This window comes from Arvicanthis niloticus, chromosome 2 (genome assembly GCF_011762505.2).
Source record: "Arvicanthis niloticus isolate mArvNil1 chromosome 2, mArvNil1.pat.X, whole genome shotgun sequence".
Lineage (NCBI taxonomy): Eukaryota > Metazoa > Chordata > Mammalia > Rodentia > Muridae > Arvicanthis > Arvicanthis niloticus.
This window is the reverse complement of record NC_047659.1, coordinates 28993636-29011548: the sequence shown is the minus strand read 5'-3', so window position 1 is coordinate 29011548 and position 17913 is coordinate 28993636. Positions and strand designations below refer to the sequence as shown.

Genomic DNA, 17913 nt, shown 5'->3' with positions numbered 1-17913 from the left:
TCTGGACTCATCTTTGTTCCGTGCAGCATTCTTTCCTGCGGGAATGAGTCTTCCCTCAAATAGAAGGGAGTAGGTTTCATAGCTTGTTTGGGACCAGATGTGTCTATTTTATATGACTCACTTTGGGGAAGAGGAATCCTGATTTCGTTGACTGGCTTAGGGTCAACAAAGGTGCAGCAGAGAGTCAGGAAGGGGTCAGAGGGATTTGGCTTTCAAGTATAGGGCATACTAAAGTACGAATGTGAGGAGCTGTGTTCTGAGTCCCTGAGAGATGCCCAAATTCTTAGAAATGTTTGCACCTAAACCGGCTTGTGGTATCTGCTAATTTGGACAAACCGGCTGGAAAATTGGTATCTCACGAGTTTAGTTTCTATTTCTTTATACGGGAGGAGTTTATGCTCTGCCTTTGCTTTCACATTTCTTTGATTTCACTGGGCTAGATTTCTTGTGTGCCAGGCTCCAGCGCCACCTGACCAGTTGGTTGAGTTCTTTGGGCAGGAAGGTACCTTCCCCCTGTGCTTTGTGCTCTGCTTCAGGTGATGAGCCTGGGCTGACCCCGCTGGCCCGAAGGTGGTGTGGGAGATCGGGCTTGAGAAAGCGCTGGACAGACCGGGACGCGGTCCAGGAATCATCCCAAGTCCCAAGAGAAGCCCAGATGCCCTTGGGGCATCTTGCGCTGGAACCACAAAGGCGCCCAGAGACTGACCCAGCCGGGCTCCGCCCATCCAAGCTGAGTCTCCAGGGTGAGGGGAACTGGAAAGCGAAAGCAGAACCTGCTCACCGCCAGCTTTAGGCTTCCCGCTGCCCGAGCATCTCCTACTGGCAAGTCCCTTTAACCCGGGTTGCAGTGCAGGGAGGAGAGCAAAGCGTCCCGGAGCACGTGTCCCGCGGGATCGCGAGCCCCGAAGTGGCCGGTCGTGGGCGCGGCAGGTCTGCCTCCCACGCGTGGGGACACGGGCGCCTTTCGCAACCGCCTGCTGAACAAGTAGGGACTCGCGGCTTTCTCTGGAAGGTGGTTTGGGCGGCACTGGGGTTAGGAGTGGGGGGCGAGGACAGTGACCCAGAAATGGAGGCCATAGCTAACTACTGGAAGAAGCTAGTAAGAAGGGTACCGACTGAGGGCACTGGATTGCTGACCCTCTCTCCTTCGGCGCTAGGCCTTTGACCAGGGCTCCGGGTTTTTATCTAGATACCCAGATGATGACTGTGTTTTGGAGCAGTTACTGTGCATATGTGAGTTTCTGTATATGTTTCACCTGATGAGTGTGTGTGTGTTTTATTTGGTGAGAGTCAAGGTATAGTTCGTGAAAATAAACAAGTGATTGAGAAAACAAATAGAAACTAAAATAGCAAATAAAATATTTCTTCTTAGTGCCACACTTAAAAGGTAAGCCCCTGTTTTTCTCTCTCTCTCTCTCTCTCTCTCTCTCTCTCTCTCTCTCTCTCTCTCTCTCTCTCTCTCTCTCTCACATAAAGGCCCAGAGCCTCTTATAGCAGAGCATGAAAACTGTAAAATGACACCATACCTCTGCTGAAATTCCCTTATTTCACAGTCTTTGAGTGGATTGCTTTTCTTCAGGACACTCGGTTTTTCTTCTTTACGGTGTATACAGGTGTCTGGCAATTCTCTGCTCATAACGGGTCTCTGGAGAAGACATGCAGCCATATGGCCTCAGACATAAGTGAGTTAAGAAGACGGCACAGGGCATCGAAGTAGCTCACGAGGTCATAGCATGCAGTGAGGTCTTGCAAAACAAGGTCTATAGGGAGCCTCTTTGATTCCGAAGTGTGTGTAGACACTTGAATTAAGAAACACATTAGTGCTGATGAGTTGTGGAGATTTCCTGAGCTCAAATGGATTTTTGTCTTTGATATTGATGAATGGTTGGAAGGACAGTAGTTCACTAGCCACTTACCACCGAGGCTGGTGTGGGCTGTCAGGACACTGTGCCACAGAGATAAAAGCCAGGAAGCCACCCAGCCTGGAAATCTGAAAAGTCCTTCTTGTAAGAGAAAATTACATTAAGCGTCTGGGGACTAGACTGAGGAACACTTCGGTCTGGCATGTTTTCAGCTGGCGTGTTTTCACTATGCCATCTAGAAAACAGGTCCTTTACTTCTCTTAGCGCGTCTTCTTTGTTATATATGCAGTAAGTTTTTACTTTTTATATTTTTGAAGATTTTATCTTCAAGAAGTCTTCCTTTGTCTTGTATTCTATCAACATGAACCATGTGCACTCCCACCTCCCTGCCCCAAATTTGTATGCTGAAAACAACTTCTCCCTCCCCCAACCCCCTTCCCCTCTGCTTCCTTTGGGTTGGTTGTCCAAGACAGTATTTCTTTGTGTATCCCTGGCTGTCCTGGAACTTGCTTTATAGGCCACCCTGGTCTCACACTCACAGAGACCCGCCTTCTTCTGCTTCCCAGTGCTGGGATCTAAGGTGTGCACCACCACTGCCCAGCCTGAAAATGTCTTTTACTTGATATTTGGTTGTATCCACTCCAAGTCTACTCCAGCCTTCAAGGCCTCTCCTTCATGGAGACTTTTATACTTTAGCCAGAATTAATCTTGCTTCTTCATCCCGGATGGCATTTACTGTAGTTTTATAGTATTTTATTGTGGGTGACACGTGTTCTAAATGAGGTGTTCTGTTTCTTTCTGTGGAGCAATAAAGCTTGGTTGCTTTTATGCAAACCGAGCTCCTTTGAAATGACTTAAGTGTCCTTCTCATCCACGAGCTAGAAGTCCCTACCATATGAATTGTAAAGCCCATCGAACGCTCCATGGCAGAGATACGACACAGTACATTATTATTCGTTAAATTTATTTTATCGTTATTTTATGTGTGTGTTTTGCTTGCGTGTATGTATGTATACCACATACCACATCCATGCCTGGTGTTCTCAAAGGCCAGAAGAGGATGTCAGAGCCCCTTGAACTGGAGTTACAGGCAGTAGTGAACCATCATGTTGGTGTTGGGAATTGAACCCAGGTCCTTTGTAAAAGTAGCAAGTAGTCTTAACTGCTGAGCCTTTTTTTCCAGCCCCCTACAGTACTTGTTTCGAAGAGAGCAGAATTTCAGGGTGGCAGTTTTCTTTCTGCTCACCAATTCTAGTGCCCAATGTGTTGTCAGATGTGGAAGGTAAGTTCGATGAATACAGTTTTTATTAATGTCTTAAGTGATAGGATGTATGTATTAAGAATGTTATACAGGGGCCAATAGAGAGATGGCTCAGTGGTTAAGAGCGCTGACTGCTTTTCCAGAGGTCCTGAGTTCAGTTCCCAGCAACCACATGGTGGTTCACAACCATCTGTTGTGGGATCCAATGCCCACTTTCGGCATGTCTAAGAGAGAGCGACAGTGTACTCATATACATAAAATAAATAAATAAATCTTTAAAAAATAATGTTACACATACATTGTAAACTTAAAAACACAATTTTATTAGATAGGGACCTGCATACCATCTCATCTTGATACAGCGACCTGGTGAAAGGCAGAGATTCTGAGATCGTGCATCTTCTGGGCCATCACCCCTGCCTTGGCTGTTTTCTGAATTCCGCTATGGTAAGTGAGGAGGAGAGACTGCTTTCTTCCATTTTCAGCTTTGGAAGCTGTACTGTTATCTCACTTAAAAAATTTTCCTTAGGCTGTTTTTTTGTATCTTCTACAACGTACTTAACCTGTGTATAATATTACATAATTCTCTGTAATGTAACCACGTCGTTTTCCCCTTTAATTTCTGTTAACACTGGCTTTGTTCTTACATGGACAGTGTTGGATATTTTCATTTTCTTTTGTAGCCATTTTTGAGTTTTTGGCATTGTAAAGACTTAGCAAGTTTAGTCTAAAAGTTAAAACTCACCAGTGGTGCATCCTAAGGAGCAAATACGGTTCCAGCAGGGTCTAATTGCTTGCTAAAGATGCTCTCCCCCTTTCCGTCTCATGTCATGCGTAATTTTTCTTTGCCACATAGAGGGAGATGTTTCTAGAGATGCTCAAAAGTATCTTTTCAGTTTTCTCTGTTCTCTTTTACTTAAGATTTACCTCGCTCATGATCTTTAGGCTAGGGTCCCTTCAAATGCCAGGAAAGAGGCGGCAGTGCCCAGGCTAACTAGAGTCTCTAGAGAGTTAATTTAGGTTTCTTTCTTAAGGAAAAGGATCCTCGGTTTTCACTGAGGTCTGTACCAGTGTCTGCCACTATGGGGTTTGTGTGCTCAAGCCCCTGTGTGAGTCTAAGTTGGGGCTGGACTGTGTTTGGAGCAAGCTGGAGTGATTATTGACTGGCGGCCATCCATGACCTGTTGTGCATGTCCCTTTTCTTCACGCCCGAGGGTCTGCAGTGTAGACTGTCACCTTTACCCCACAATCCCCCTTTCCTTACTCTGCGTTTGTTTCTTCCGTCTTGTCCTTACATACATCTGTGTATATGTTTTGCCTCTCTGAAAATGATTAAAGTCTGTCCCAGTGAACTAATTTTATTCTTTTACTTTCATTTTTAAGGCTGTCAGGGTGAACAGTGTGTGTACATAGACCAGTCATTTGCTGTCCTTCTGGGAAGCTAGAAGTAGACTTCTCCCCCAGATGGATATTATTTGAAATATAGTCCTTGCACTGAGAGTCCACAGGTCCTTTGTGGTTTGTTAACCATCAGTCCAGCTCCGGAGGCGTTGTCCTTCCTCAGCTAGTTAAGATAGATCATGTCTGAACTTTGCTGCAATTGGTCCTGACTAAGCCGCACACATCTTGGGTGAGGCTGAAGCTGATGGATTCACTGAGGTGGGAGATAAATGAAGGTGTTAAGTAGAAGTGGATTTAAAAGGTGGATTTAAATGAAGGATTTTTGCTGTCTACTCCACACGGCAGCAGCTTCTGCAGGAGCATGTATGTCCCTCTGTGACTCGCTGTTACCTCAGACCCCTGCTGAAAAGTGGGGTGTGGTCTACGTAGCCACTACATTATTGCAAGACTTCCCATTGATTCTGACCATAAGAGGGATGCCTTTCTCACTGGCTTACATACTTGGCTGTCTATAATCCAGGAAATGTTTAGCCTCTTTCAGACGTTGCTGTTTTTGTAGTTATTTTAATAAGCCCAGGACATTGCACACATGACTCAAGTGCTCTGTCACTGAGCTGTATCCAAAGCCACTTTAAACTGTTAAAAAAAAAAAAAAAGAATGGTACCTTTCCCTGGGTGTGGTTGCACACACACCTTTAATCCTAGCACTTGGGAGACAGAGACAGGAGGATCTCTTGAGTTTGAAGTCATCTAGGTCTAAATAGCAAGTTCAAAGTCAGCTAAGGCTACATAGAAAGACCCCATCTCAAAAAGCAGACAAAACCAATCAGTCTTTCTTTCTTTCTTTTCCTTCCTTCCTTCCTTTCTTCTTCTTCTTCTTCTTCTTTTTTTTAAATTTTCATTTTCTTTTTTTCTATGACACTCTTATTTTGGACCTTCCTAAAATCAAATACTTAATACCATTTTCTATCTCTTAGAAAAATAAAGGGATCACTGTGCACAGGACTCTCAAATTTGACCGAGGTCTATGTTGGTAGATGGAATGAGGCAAACAAACTCTCCTGCTGGTCATCTTTGTGGAAGGAGGTCTTGCATCTTACTGATGTGATGGTACCTTTCAGTAGATTCATATTTCAACAGTATCCAACTGTTTTTCTGCAGTCATCAGCATTGAAGGTCAAAGGTCCCACCGTTTCTGAGAGAACAGTTGTGGTTTCTGGACTTCCAGCTGGCCTTTCAAAGGACCAGTTAGTGAATCGCTACTTCCGAGATGAGGGTAGACATGTGGAAGAGGTGATATATCCATCAAGATGCAAAGGAGTTGCGTACATCATCTTCAAGGAAACGAAAGGTATTTTTTAGCCAAGATTTTATCATCTGAGAAGTACTTTCTTAGTGACATTAAAATTTCATATTGTGAAAATGATTGATGGGATTGACAGCAATTGAAGTAGTATTAAAAATTACTCCATTCTGAAAAGTGGCCAGTCTTATATTTGCAAAAATACATGAAAATAGCTCATGAAAATGTGTCAGTGAGTGAAAAAAATTGAAGACTTTAAAAAGTATTTTGCTTCCTGGGAGGTAGATATAGAACATGTGTAAAATAAAGTTAAATTACATATAATCTCCTATATAAGACAACTACTTTGGGAAGTTTCAGGTGGGAACAACAATATAATTATACTCTCTGCTTCTAATCCCTCAAAATATCAAGTGGAAAAAATCTTTTTTTAAAGATTTATTTTATGTATATGAGTATACTGCAATTGTCATTAGAAACACCAGAAGAGGGCATTTGGATCTCATTACAAATAGTTGTGAGCTACCATGTGGTAGCTGGGAATTTAACTTTGGACATTTGGAAGAGCAGTCAGTGCTCTAAACCACTGAGCCATCTCTCCAACTCATCAAGTGGAAATTCTAATAACGAATCTGCTTTGTTACAACATTGAACTGAGAACTGTGTGCCGCACCTGAAAAAGGACTGAGCCATTCTGTCTTCCGCCTCTGTTGGCTGCAGATTGTCCTTACTACTCCAGCCTGGAGGAGGGACAGTCATTTTTAGGCTTAGACGCTAGAGGAATAGATGCCAGAGAACATTCTCCGTGCTCTACACCATCATGAGTGAAAGTTCCATGCAGGTGTCTTAGAAAAAAAAAAGGCTCATGTTCTGTTTGGTTTGAGGGGGTTCATGGGGGAGGAAAGGCCATGTTCAGGTTTGTGGCAAGGGCTTGCCATATCTTTAAAAATTTGGAAGTGGTGGTGTAAGGTAATATTTTATATGCTGAATATTGCTAAATACTATTCTAGATGTTGAGAACACAACCATGAGTAGAATAGGCAGTCTTTTGGTTTTCATGAAGTGTACATCAATGAGGTTGGTCTTTTATTAGGGCAACAGATATATGTTTGTGCTTTATATGTATATGTTTACATTTGTTTATATGTTAACATATAATTGTTATGAAAAAGTATAAAGAATAATAAAGAGATAAAAGTGATGGGTGGTACCATTTTAGGTAGATTGGGTCGGGAAGTTTCTTTTGCTCTTTTAACATTTTATTTGAAAAAAGTTATCTCTATTATTTTTATTTTATGGTGTGTGTATGTGTGTGCGCACACATGAGTGTCTGAATGTCATGTGTATAGAGGTACTTGAGAAACCCAGAAGAGGCAGTTGGATCCCTGGCACTGGAGTTACACACAGAAGATTGTGAATCACTGGATGTGGGTGTAGAGAATGAGACTCAGGTCCTCTAGAAGAGCAGTAAGTGCTCTTACCTGCTCCATCATCTCTCTAGCTCTCGTTCTTATTTACTTTGTGAAATAGAATTTTATCATGTTACCCAAGATGCCTAGGCTGGCCTTGAACTGAGAGCCTCCAGCTTTACTTCCTTTACGGTTGGGAAACAATGTGTGTGTGTGTGTGTGTGTGTGTGTGTGTGTGTTGTGTGTTATGAAAAAGTATAAAGAATAATACAGAGATAAAAGTGATGGTTGGTACTATCCAAGCTTTCATGTATACTAGGCACTTTGGGGATAATACCCAAGGTTTCATCCATGCAAGACGTGCTGTATCAACTAGGTGTGTTCCCAGATCTGAAATACTCTGTTTATGTAACAACTGAGCAGAGACCAGAATGAAGCAAAAGGGGTGGGGGGTGGGGGGCGGTAAGGGGATAGAGTGAGATTCATGAGGATAAAGGGGAAGAACATTCTAGTATAAATGAAGGACTGGTAAAAATTGTTAAGGTGGGGAGTGTGGTGAGGAGGGAAGGGGAAGTATGTTGAGTGCAGAAATAAGAAGGCAGGAGTGGAATGAGTGTGGGCAAAGTAATAGGTGGGGTTAGCTTGTGAGCCAGGACCCCTGTGTACTGAGCAGCCTGCTGTCCAGGAGAGGTTTCTGGCTTGTTTGTGGTGAGGTGGGAGCTATTGGAGGTTCTAAATAAGGGATTGAGGATTGGAGTTGTTGTTTTGAAACAATGTTGCAGTGCGGAGAATAGGATCTATCTGTGGCTGCTGCTGAACCGAGACTGGAGCACAGCCAGTGAGTACTAAGCACACATGTTTGAGGAGGATGCTCAGGGGAACACTGACCCAGAAGGGAGCATTCCTTGATGTGACAGCTATTAGGACAACGAAGTAGGAGCAGAGGTTTGGAAGTGATACGTGCAGTGATGTCTAAAGCCGTAGAGGCTGAGATTAGCCATGGGTGGTTATAGTGAGCAAAGAGGCCTGCGGTGTGGATTTGTTAGTGTCGAGAGAAGGGCAGGAGAGTGAGCAGAGTTAGGAGAAAAACTTCAGCAGTGTGGAATTTGTGGAAGGCAGTATTTCTCTGATGGATGGCATGGAAGATTGACATTAAGTTATCGCTTTTTTACCCATGTATGGGTTGTGTGTATTTAAAAGTAGAATTAAGTTAATTAAATAAAGATAACGAATAAAATTGAAGAAGGCCAAAAAAGTAGAATTAATATCCTATTAACACATTTATGGTGAACTTTAATGTGTTAAAGCACAAAGGAAATGAATTATTTGAATGTTAGGTGTAGGAGAAAAATGTAGCAAAGAAATCTTACTATGCAAACAATAGAACTGAACATCTCTGTAAATTAAGGTAGCTATTGGTGTGTCATGCCATAAACACTTTTGATGCTAATGTTTCCTAATGTTTCCCTAGTTGCACAGGATGTCATCAGAAAAAAGAAACACCCTCTAGGCTCAGAACCTTTGCTTACAGTCTCTCACTTCAGTGAAAAGGTGAGTGTGGGCCCTGGGGTGTGTTTTGAAGCCTGGACCTCATTTCTTTTGGGAAGTCTTTCACACACAAGGATATACAGAGTGTTCTTGTCCCATGGCTTTTAGGAATGAAAGTAGAAACTTCTCAGTTCCCAAAGGCAAAAGCAGCCTCTAGAAATGTTGTTTTTGTATTTCAGTATTGTATGTGTCCTGTGATGCCTTTAAAGTGACCATGAATGTTTTTTGCTGTCATGGATGACAGTAGGGTTTAAGGCTTTATACTGGGAAATAATTAAGATGAATATTTAAAAAGGAACTTTGGAGGAGCGAGGAAAGTGGGTATAAGAATGAAAGTTAAAAACTAACCTGTCAGTTCCCACATAGATTCTTTAGGGAATCCAGGCTTCTGGTGTAGCCAACTATTGAAATTTAAGCTGGGAGAGGTAGGGCAAGCCTGACTGCAGGGAGGTGTCTGGAGTCTGGCTTACGCCAACAGTTTATATATATTGATGGATTCTGAAAAGCACTTCATTTCAAAACAGCATTTTGTCTCGAAATATTGTTTTACTTTCATTTCTGGGGTGTGTGGTGTGGGCTGTGGATCTGTGTGGAGCAGAGTAGGCTTTCTGAAGGGTGATTTAGAGAGAAAAGCCAGAAGCCTAGGCTTTGCCTTTGAGTGAGCATTGAGCCTCTGGGAAAAGTAGCAGGAGACAATGTGTCGGTTCTCTCTCCCCCTAGGCAGTGTTGTCTTGACTTTTTTCTCTTTCTTGTTGTAGGTCTTCAACTATGTGATGGCCATTCTTGATTTGTCTGTTTTTCGGACTCAAATTGTGCTAGAAAATCTAGTAGTAGACCTAAAAAAGAAAATCCCAACTTTAAACTTTAGCCCATTGGGACCCAGTGGGAAAATCTCCGTGCAAGGTTCATATCTGGCCATCATGAAGCTCAAACAGGCTTTGCTATCAAAAGCCATTTCCCCTTTAGAAAACAACAGGAACTATGCTGGTGAAAGGAGAAACCAGAACGGACAGAACCCTAGAAGGGTCCTGCAGAAAAGGGAGAACTCTGTGCCAATACGCGGTACCTGTGTACCGGAGCCTGCCGGCCGCCTGCCGACACTGGGGACCTCTATACGTGAGCCTGCCAGCAACCCAGAAACACTTGTACTTGATACAGATATTTTTCTTTACCTGAAACACAAGTGTGAGTTTTATGAGCTAACACTGAGCAAATACCATGTCCTGTGTCAGGAGATGGTGGATGGTGACGTCACTGCTATTCGTCTACAAGATGCCCCGGATGGGTCTTGTCCCGGCAGCGTCAGACATGTGAAAGAGTTCATTGAAGAGTGTGTCCAGGAGTTCCACCTTGAGCTCAGAAAAGAGCTTCTGGTTTTGGAAGGAATGGGAGATAGAGAGAAAAGAAACATTAGGCAGTCTTTTGAACAACTGTGTTGCAGATATCCTAGAGTTTTGATGAACGTTCACAGCACACATATTGATCTTATAGGACCCCCTTCTGACACATATCTATTTAAGACACAGCTCATGAAATCTGCAGGGCAAAAGGTCACTTGAAGTCTCAGCCACAGTTATGGTCATGGCCCCTGCCCCCGCACCCTCCCCAGGGTGTAGGAGAAGATTTAGGGACATGAAACTACTTGTCCAATGTTACTCAGCAGACAACAAACAGGACTGGCATTGAATAAAAAATAATATCTAAATCAAACCTTGAAAAATAGAACTGACTAAATGTTGAAGAAATCTCATTTTCCCTGCAAATCCAAAATTATTAGGAAAAGAAGTCTTCCCCTGCATAGGTTTGCATGACTATTATGCCGTTGCTAAGCTCTCAGGGTTTGTATTCACCTCACATAGCGTTAGAATGTTGGCCAAGCTTACTTGGGAAGTTGTGGTTCTGTTAGAATTGTGGGGGAATCTTGGAAGAAGCCTGTGCGATGGCTTTTGTGGGTTGTTTCTTGCTTTATGGTAACGTGGTGTCCAGATGAGCATTGGAAGTTGAAAACATTGTGAATCAGAAATGCTTTTGGATCCAAGTAATTTGCAGAACATCCTAGACTTGCCAACCTGCCCACGGTGAAGACAGGGCTGCTTGCCCTAGTTGCTGTGCTGACTGACAGCTCATTGTTCATTGCTGCTGCTGGGCACTGTTAGAGAGCATCGCACCATGGATCAGCACTAGCCTGGAAAAGATTCAGGGTCTGAAGTACGATTTCTACTGACTCTTTATTGCTTTTGCACCATAATAAAGTAAAACTTACAGAAAAATTAAATTGTGAGCTGCCTCATTATTGAGCCAAGGATCATCTGTGTTTGGAGCAGCCATGATCTTCTCCCTCAAATGCACTTTAGCAGTACAATGATAAAGAAAAAGGATTTGTTTCCAGGTCTATGACTCCCTTGACTTTAGCCTTAGAGTAAGTCAATTTTACATAATGGAGCTCTGTAGAGCTCATCTTGGTTAATAAATAATAGAACTATATCAGTCCCTCTTAGAGTAAACTAACATACTCATGATTATTGTATCGGTAGAGAAGCCTAAGAAATATCTGTTGGGTCTTTATTTTTCTTTGCCATCTAAATCCAAAAATGTTTAAATACTTTATTTCCTTGGTACATCTCTGTCACCAAAACCACAGACAACAAATCCAAAACTTGACAAATGGGACTACATCAGTCTGAACCACATTTGTGCCCCCGAGGACGTGATAAGTCTGGCGAAAAGAATGCTTCCACTTGTTTGAGCTGCTGTAACAGGTTTTGAGAGGTGACTTAAACAATAAACATTTCTCACAGTTTAAAGGCTGGGGAGGCAGATCAGGGTGCAGCCACGGCTGGGCTGTGATAAGGGCCCTATTCCTTTTCGAAAGCAAGATAGTCAGTTCCCTGTCTCTTAGAATACTAATTCCATCATGAGGGCCTTCCTTCATGACTCAGTCACCCCCTCTCAAGGCCCCACCTCCAAATACTATCTGTGTTAGCTTCCTGTTGCTGTGACAAAATACCAGAGCAAACTCACAAGGAAAGATACACTGTGGCTCCCAGTTTCAGTCCATGGTTGCTTGCCCCCATGTAGTATGATAAGAGTGTCCCACAGTTAGCTTATTTCCAGTCATTCTGGCAAAGGGGAAGGGCAGGTTTTAGGGTAGTTAGTATTGCACAGATCCAGCTAGTACCAAGACGCTAACTTAAAGCATAGCTGTCTGGGGCAGGCGTGAAGTCACATAATTTATTATATGCATCTTTCAAAGGGTTCTTAGACACCTGTTTTGAACAATAAGTATTTTCAGGGCTGTGTGTGAGAATGGGGAGGAACAGCTTGCTTCTGATGGGTAATTATCGAAAATACCCACCTTTCTGCCTTTCACCTGAGAGCTGGGTTTTAGAGTGAAAATCCCACATATTCCTTCCTGTGTTCTGCAAATTGCCACGCATTTGGAGTTCTTCTCCAGATCATCCCCTTTCCTTATCCTCTATGCATTACCCTTCACCTTTGAATAAAGCTTCCTTACTTTGAGGTCTGTGTGCACCTTTATCCATCATCTCCTTGCTTAAGATGTGGTGATGGTTTCAGTGGGAACTTGCCACAAATTAAAAACCACCTGAGTAGGGAGGCTGACCTGAAAGCTTGCCCAGACTGCTTTACCTGATATGGGAGCATCTTCTACTATCAGCTTAGATTTAAGAAAGAAAAGCACAGGAGGAGAAAGAGTTCTCGGTTTTTTTTTGCTCACGCAGCCTTCTCTCTTGCTGCCAGGGCCAAGGGAGCACTGTGGGAGAGGCAGTGGGTGGAAAGACAGTAAGATCCAGAGGTGGGCAAGACTGGGGCAAAGCAGCGTGTTCTAGGCCTGACAGCAGGACTGGTTGAGTCATGCACTCATGGCATCCATGCTTGCTTGCACAAACTCAAGCCAGTCTGCATTCCTGATGGGCAGAGATCATGTGAGTTCCCACGCCTGACTGAGGTGGTCTGTGGTTGATGGCTGCTTGAGGAGGGAGAATAAGTTTCTTTCAGGCTCTGGTCCTTGGGAGGTTGGCCATGTTTCAATGTCTGAACCCACACTTGTGCATATGCAGGTAGCCCTGACTGGATTCAGTGTGCTAGTTGAAGAACATGCATGAAGAACATTCGTGAAGAACATGAAGTTGAGCAGGAGATATACATGAGACCTGGGAGGAGCTGAAGCAGGAAAATAGGGAAGTTGAATATGATTGAAATACATTGTATGAAATCTTTAAAGAATAAGTTTAAAATGTCTATCTGTCTGTCTTTCTGTCTACCTACCTGCCCATCTATCACCTATTGTCTTAGGGTTTTATTGCTGTGAAGAGACACGTGACCAAGGCAACTCTTATAGAGGACAACAGTTGATTGGAGCTGGTTTACTGTTTCAGAGGTTTCGTCATGGTGGGAGGTATGGCAGGGTGTAGACATTCATGATGCTGGAGAAGCCAAGGGTTCTACATCTTGTTCTAAAGGCAGCCAGAAGGAGACTGTCTCCCAAAACCTGCCAGAAGAACACTCTAATTCCACATTGGGCAGAGTTTAAACACTAGGAGACCTCAACTCCTGCCTCCACAGTGACACACTTCTCCAACAAGGCCACGCCTCCTAATAGTGCCACTCTCTATGGGCCAAGCATTCAAACACATGAGTCTATGGGGCCAAACCTATTCAACTACCACACCTATCCAGCAAATCTGTCTGTCTGTCTATCTATCTATCTATCTATCTATCTATCTATCTATCTATCTATCTATTTATCTATCTATCTATCTATCTGCAGTGGGTCACGTGAGTAAGGGTACATAGGGTGGGTTATTGTTTGGGTCTTCCTTTTATGGTGTTCAATTGGAAGAGGCAGCTGGTTACTAATGAGCAGTGACCAAGCTAGCTCAGTCAGTTAACAGGTTCTCCAGGGAAGGAGCAAGGATTAAAAAGAAAAAAAAAGACAATTAGATAACATTGTTGCATGACCCCAGCCAGTTCTGAGGCTGAGGCAGGTTTATTTTTTCCCAATCTGCTTTTGTACCATTTTAATTACATGTAAGTAATAAGGTCAGTTCTAGGTTGAGGAACAAGCAATACAATAAACACAAATAGTCAAGGAACAAGCAAGGCAATAAACAAAGTCCTGTGATCACTGTTTCTAAGGGCATATCAGGATACCTTACCAAGATATCTGAGCCTACTTCCCTGTCCTAGCCCAAAGTCATATTCATGCCTGAAGCCTACTTATTCTAGCTTAAAAATCATATTCCTTCCTGAACTTACTTCCCTGTCCTGGCCCAATGTCCAATTTCCACCAAGTGTCTAGAAGCAAGCATCCCCAAAAGGCTCTCTACAGAGCAGAGTATGGGTGGCTCTGTTTTCTGTATTAGTTAATTTAATGTTGCTGTGATAAAGTATCATGACCAAAAGTGAGTTAAGGAGGAAAGAGTTGATCTGGGCATAAGGTTATAGAGGAAGAGTCTATAACGGCCAGGGCACAGCAGCAGGGAGCCTGAGCAGGAAGCTGAGGCATAACATCTTCAACTGTAAACATGAAGCAGAGAGTGAACTGGAAGTGGGGCAGGGCTATGAACTCTCAACAGTCCTCCCCCAGTGGTGAACTTCCTATAGCAAGGCCCCACCTCAGAAAGGTTCCAAAGAACATCTCACCAGTTCTGAGCAACTGTACTGCCATAGTGTATTTCACTTTGCCAAGAGCCATAACTGAATTATGGATCATTGTATTACAACAGAATTTTGATGATGAGAATCAGAATTCTGTCTTGCAGTTTTCTGTGTCTGGAGAAAGAGGGATGGTCTTGTCTCTGTAAGGCTCGGGAAGCCCCCAAAGGGGACCCCACTCGAGTCACAGGATGGCGCGCACCCAAAGGACACACGGAAGACCAACTTGCTGCAAGAACACGAGGTAGTTTAATGGTGGAACGTTCCGGGCCGACACGTGTCTCAATGTGGGAGACAGGGGCATCGACCTCGTGGCTCCAGGGTTTAGGGTTTATATAAGCTCGGGGTGGGGAAAAGGAGAAACTTTCGCGCGGGTGCATATGATTGGTTGTTTTCCAATTTTTGAACATCTGGCCAAACCGGTCCATGGGGGCGGGGAGCAGTTCCTTATCAGGATCTTCATTCCTGGGATGCCTCGGTAGCCCATTGTCCTGTAACTCTGCATTCTTTGTTTACGGATTAACTGGCCTCTGGTTGGCAAACCAGAGGGGCAACTTTAGCTACTCAGGCTAGGGAAAAAGAATCTATAATTCATGGGACCCATAAAATTTTCTTTTATCTCCAGTGTGAAGATAACAGACGAGTCTACCTCTTAATTCCTTGAAGGAACAGAGCTCTGAAGGTACATACTGTTCTTCCCTGAGGATGCTTTGCACCAGCAGAAACAGATCCTCAGCTTTCATGGATGCCTTGTGCACCTTATGTTTTTTAGTGGGCCCAGTGGAGCATTCAACTGAATCTGGTCAATAGGAAGTTGCTCTAAACCCTCTTCTACTCTGAATTGATCCATCCTATTTTAGCACACCAGAGCACAATTTTCAATTATTTAAATGACAGAGCCCAATCTTGATTAACCTTAAAGTGGTTTGAGTAAGACTGGTTCCCATAGCTTCATATGACTTTGTTGGAGTAGGTGTTGGCCTTGTTGGAAGAAGTGTGTCACTGGGGGTGGACTTTAGGGTTTCAAAAGCCCATGCCAGGCCCAGTCTTACTTTAACTTGGTCTTCGGAAGAGGATGTATCTACTTTCAGCTACTGTTTCAGAGCCATGGTGATAATGGACTAAACCTTGAAACTGTAAGCAACCTCCCAATTTAATGTTTCCTTTTGTAAGAGTTGCTTTAGTCATAGTGTCTCTTCACCACAATAGACCAGTGGCTAAGACATTTACTATTATAAGGAAGCCTTTCCTGCTGAGCATGGTCATGCATCCCTTTAGTCTCAGTATTTAGGAGGGAGAGGCAGGCAGATATCTGTTAGTCTGATGATAGCTTGGTCTACATAGTTAGCTCTAGGGCATCCAGGGATACACAGTGAGACCCCTGTGTAGTGATTTGAATATGCTTGGCAGTGGCACTATTAGGAGGTGTGACCTTGGAGTAAGTGTAGACTTGTTGGAAAAAGTGTGTCACTGTGGGGATGCCAATAAGACCCTCCTCCTAGCTGCCTGAGGACAGTCTTCTGTTTGTCTTTGAAACGAGATGTAGAACTCTCAGCTTCTTCAGCACCACGCCTGCCCGGACATTGTCGTGCTCCTGACTTGGTGATAATGGACTGAACCTCTGAAACTATAAGCCATCCCCAATTAAATGCTGTCTTTTATAAGCATTGCCTTGGTCATGATGTCTGTTTACAGCAGTAAAACCCAAACGAAGACATCTTGTCTCAAACAAAAGAAAACAAGCAAAAACACGCCCCCCCCAACCAACCAACCAACCAAACCAAACTAAGATAAACAATAGCAAAAATCTTCTATGATACAAAACTGAAGACTGCCTTTTTTCAGTTAACTAACTATAACTTGAAGACAAGATCCTGCCATATGGAGTTCAGACTGGCCTAGAACTCATGATCTTGTCTCAGCCTTCCTATTGATGGGATTTTAAAGCATGCAACATCAGAAACAGTTCCTTTCAATCTTATAAAACTAGAAAGGCATTAGGTAAGTAAAATCGTTTGCCACTTTGTGGGCATCAGCAAATGGGGTTACAGGTAAGCCTTAGCACATAAGATCACTCACAAACATAGAGTCAGTGATAAATGAAGACAGTTGTAGCCAAGAGTTGAAGTCTCTGCTCATAAAGATGCCTGCCCCTGGGGGCCAGCTCCCTAGGTATTGTGATGAATACTGTTGAATATAACTACTTCGACTCTGCTTTCTTCACTTGTAGAACCTACAATATCAGTGATGAACACCAGACATAGTTAATGAGAATGACAGGCCAGTGGAGACAAACAGATGAACAATGTCTTAGTTAAACCTAGTGTCTTAGTTAGGGTTTTACTACTCTAAACAGACACCATGACCAGGGCAACTCTCATAAGAACAACATTTAATTGGGGCTGGCTTACAGGTTCAGAGGTTCAGTCCATTATCATCAAGGCTTGAGCATGGCAGTTTCCAGACAGGCATGGTGCAGGAAGAGCTGAGAGTTCTACATCTTCATCTAAAGGTTGCTAGAAGACTGGCTTCCAGGGAGCTAGGATGAAGGTCTTAAAGCCATGCCCACAGTGACACACTTCTTCCAACAAGGCAACACCTACTCCAACAAGGCCACACCTCCAAGTAGTGTGACTCCCTGGGCCAAGCATATTCAAACCACTACACCTATGGTGACAAAGTTCTTTCCTAGCCTTAACCTTTTCCACCCAACAGACTTTAACTTTTAGAATCACATAATTTTGTCCCTAAAGCTCTCTGTCATGATGACTTGCTTTGCTATGAGCTGAAGGTGATGGGAACTGAACAACTGTATGGACACATATGAAACCACGAACCAAAACAAACATTTCTTCCTCTAACTGTAAGACTCTTGTGAGCCTTAGCTTACTGGAGACCCCCTGAGTGAACCACGAAGAGACATGAATCGATGCAAAAAGCAAGAGGAATTTTAATGATAAAATGCATTGGTGTCGTCTTGCACCAAAGGAGAGGTGGCAACCCCGGGCAGCCATTTGGTCAGTTTTTATACAGTTTAAGGTGTAGACTAGAGAAACAATGACTAGGCACAATATTATTGGCAGAACAGTGTGACTTTTAAACTGATTGGTCTTTAGGGAATGAGGTGGCAAGGACCTCGCTCATTTGTAGGTGGCAAGGGTTGGTCTGTCCTGTGGAATGTGACTATTAGAGTGCTCTGGGCCTTCCCCACCTGCAGATGGGTTCCCTCCCCTATGACTTGAGGAATGTTAATCAGTCCCTCCCTTCCTCCTATGAGGAGTAATGTTAATTAGTCTTTCCCATCCAGCAAGTGTCCCATGACATTTCCAAAGTTCCTGAGCTGACCTCTTCATAACTTGGTTTCATTTGGGTATTTTGTTACAGTCATGAAAGTCGGCTAATACAAGAAGCTGTGAGAGGCTGTCTCCACTACTATTCTTTCTGCCAAGAGAG

The 17913-nt window shown here is 43.4% G+C and overlaps 1 protein-coding gene across 4 annotated transcripts; it reads left to right on the top strand.

Moving 5' to 3' along the window:
• Positions 1-473: 473 nt before the first annotated feature.
• On the top strand, positions 474-11059 carry Rbm43 (RNA binding motif protein 43). Of its 4 annotated transcripts, none has more exons than XM_076928736.1 (5): positions 474-822; positions 3452-3570; positions 5686-5875; positions 8708-8787; positions 9543-11059. In XM_076928736.1, exons 2-5 carry the CDS (start codon positions 3568-3570, stop codon positions 10341-10343), a joined length of 1074 nt encoding a protein of 357 aa, XP_076784851.1. In that variant the 5' UTR covers positions 474-822; positions 3452-3567; the 3' UTR covers positions 10344-11059. The 4 variants fall into 4 exon arrangements, with proteins under 4 accessions (XP_076784851.1, XP_076784850.1, XP_034349758.1 ...); XM_076928735.1 differs by having other exon boundaries at positions 474-985; positions 3456-3570; XM_034493867.2 differs by having other exon boundaries at positions 474-985.
• Positions 11060-17913: the final 6854 nt, after the last annotated feature.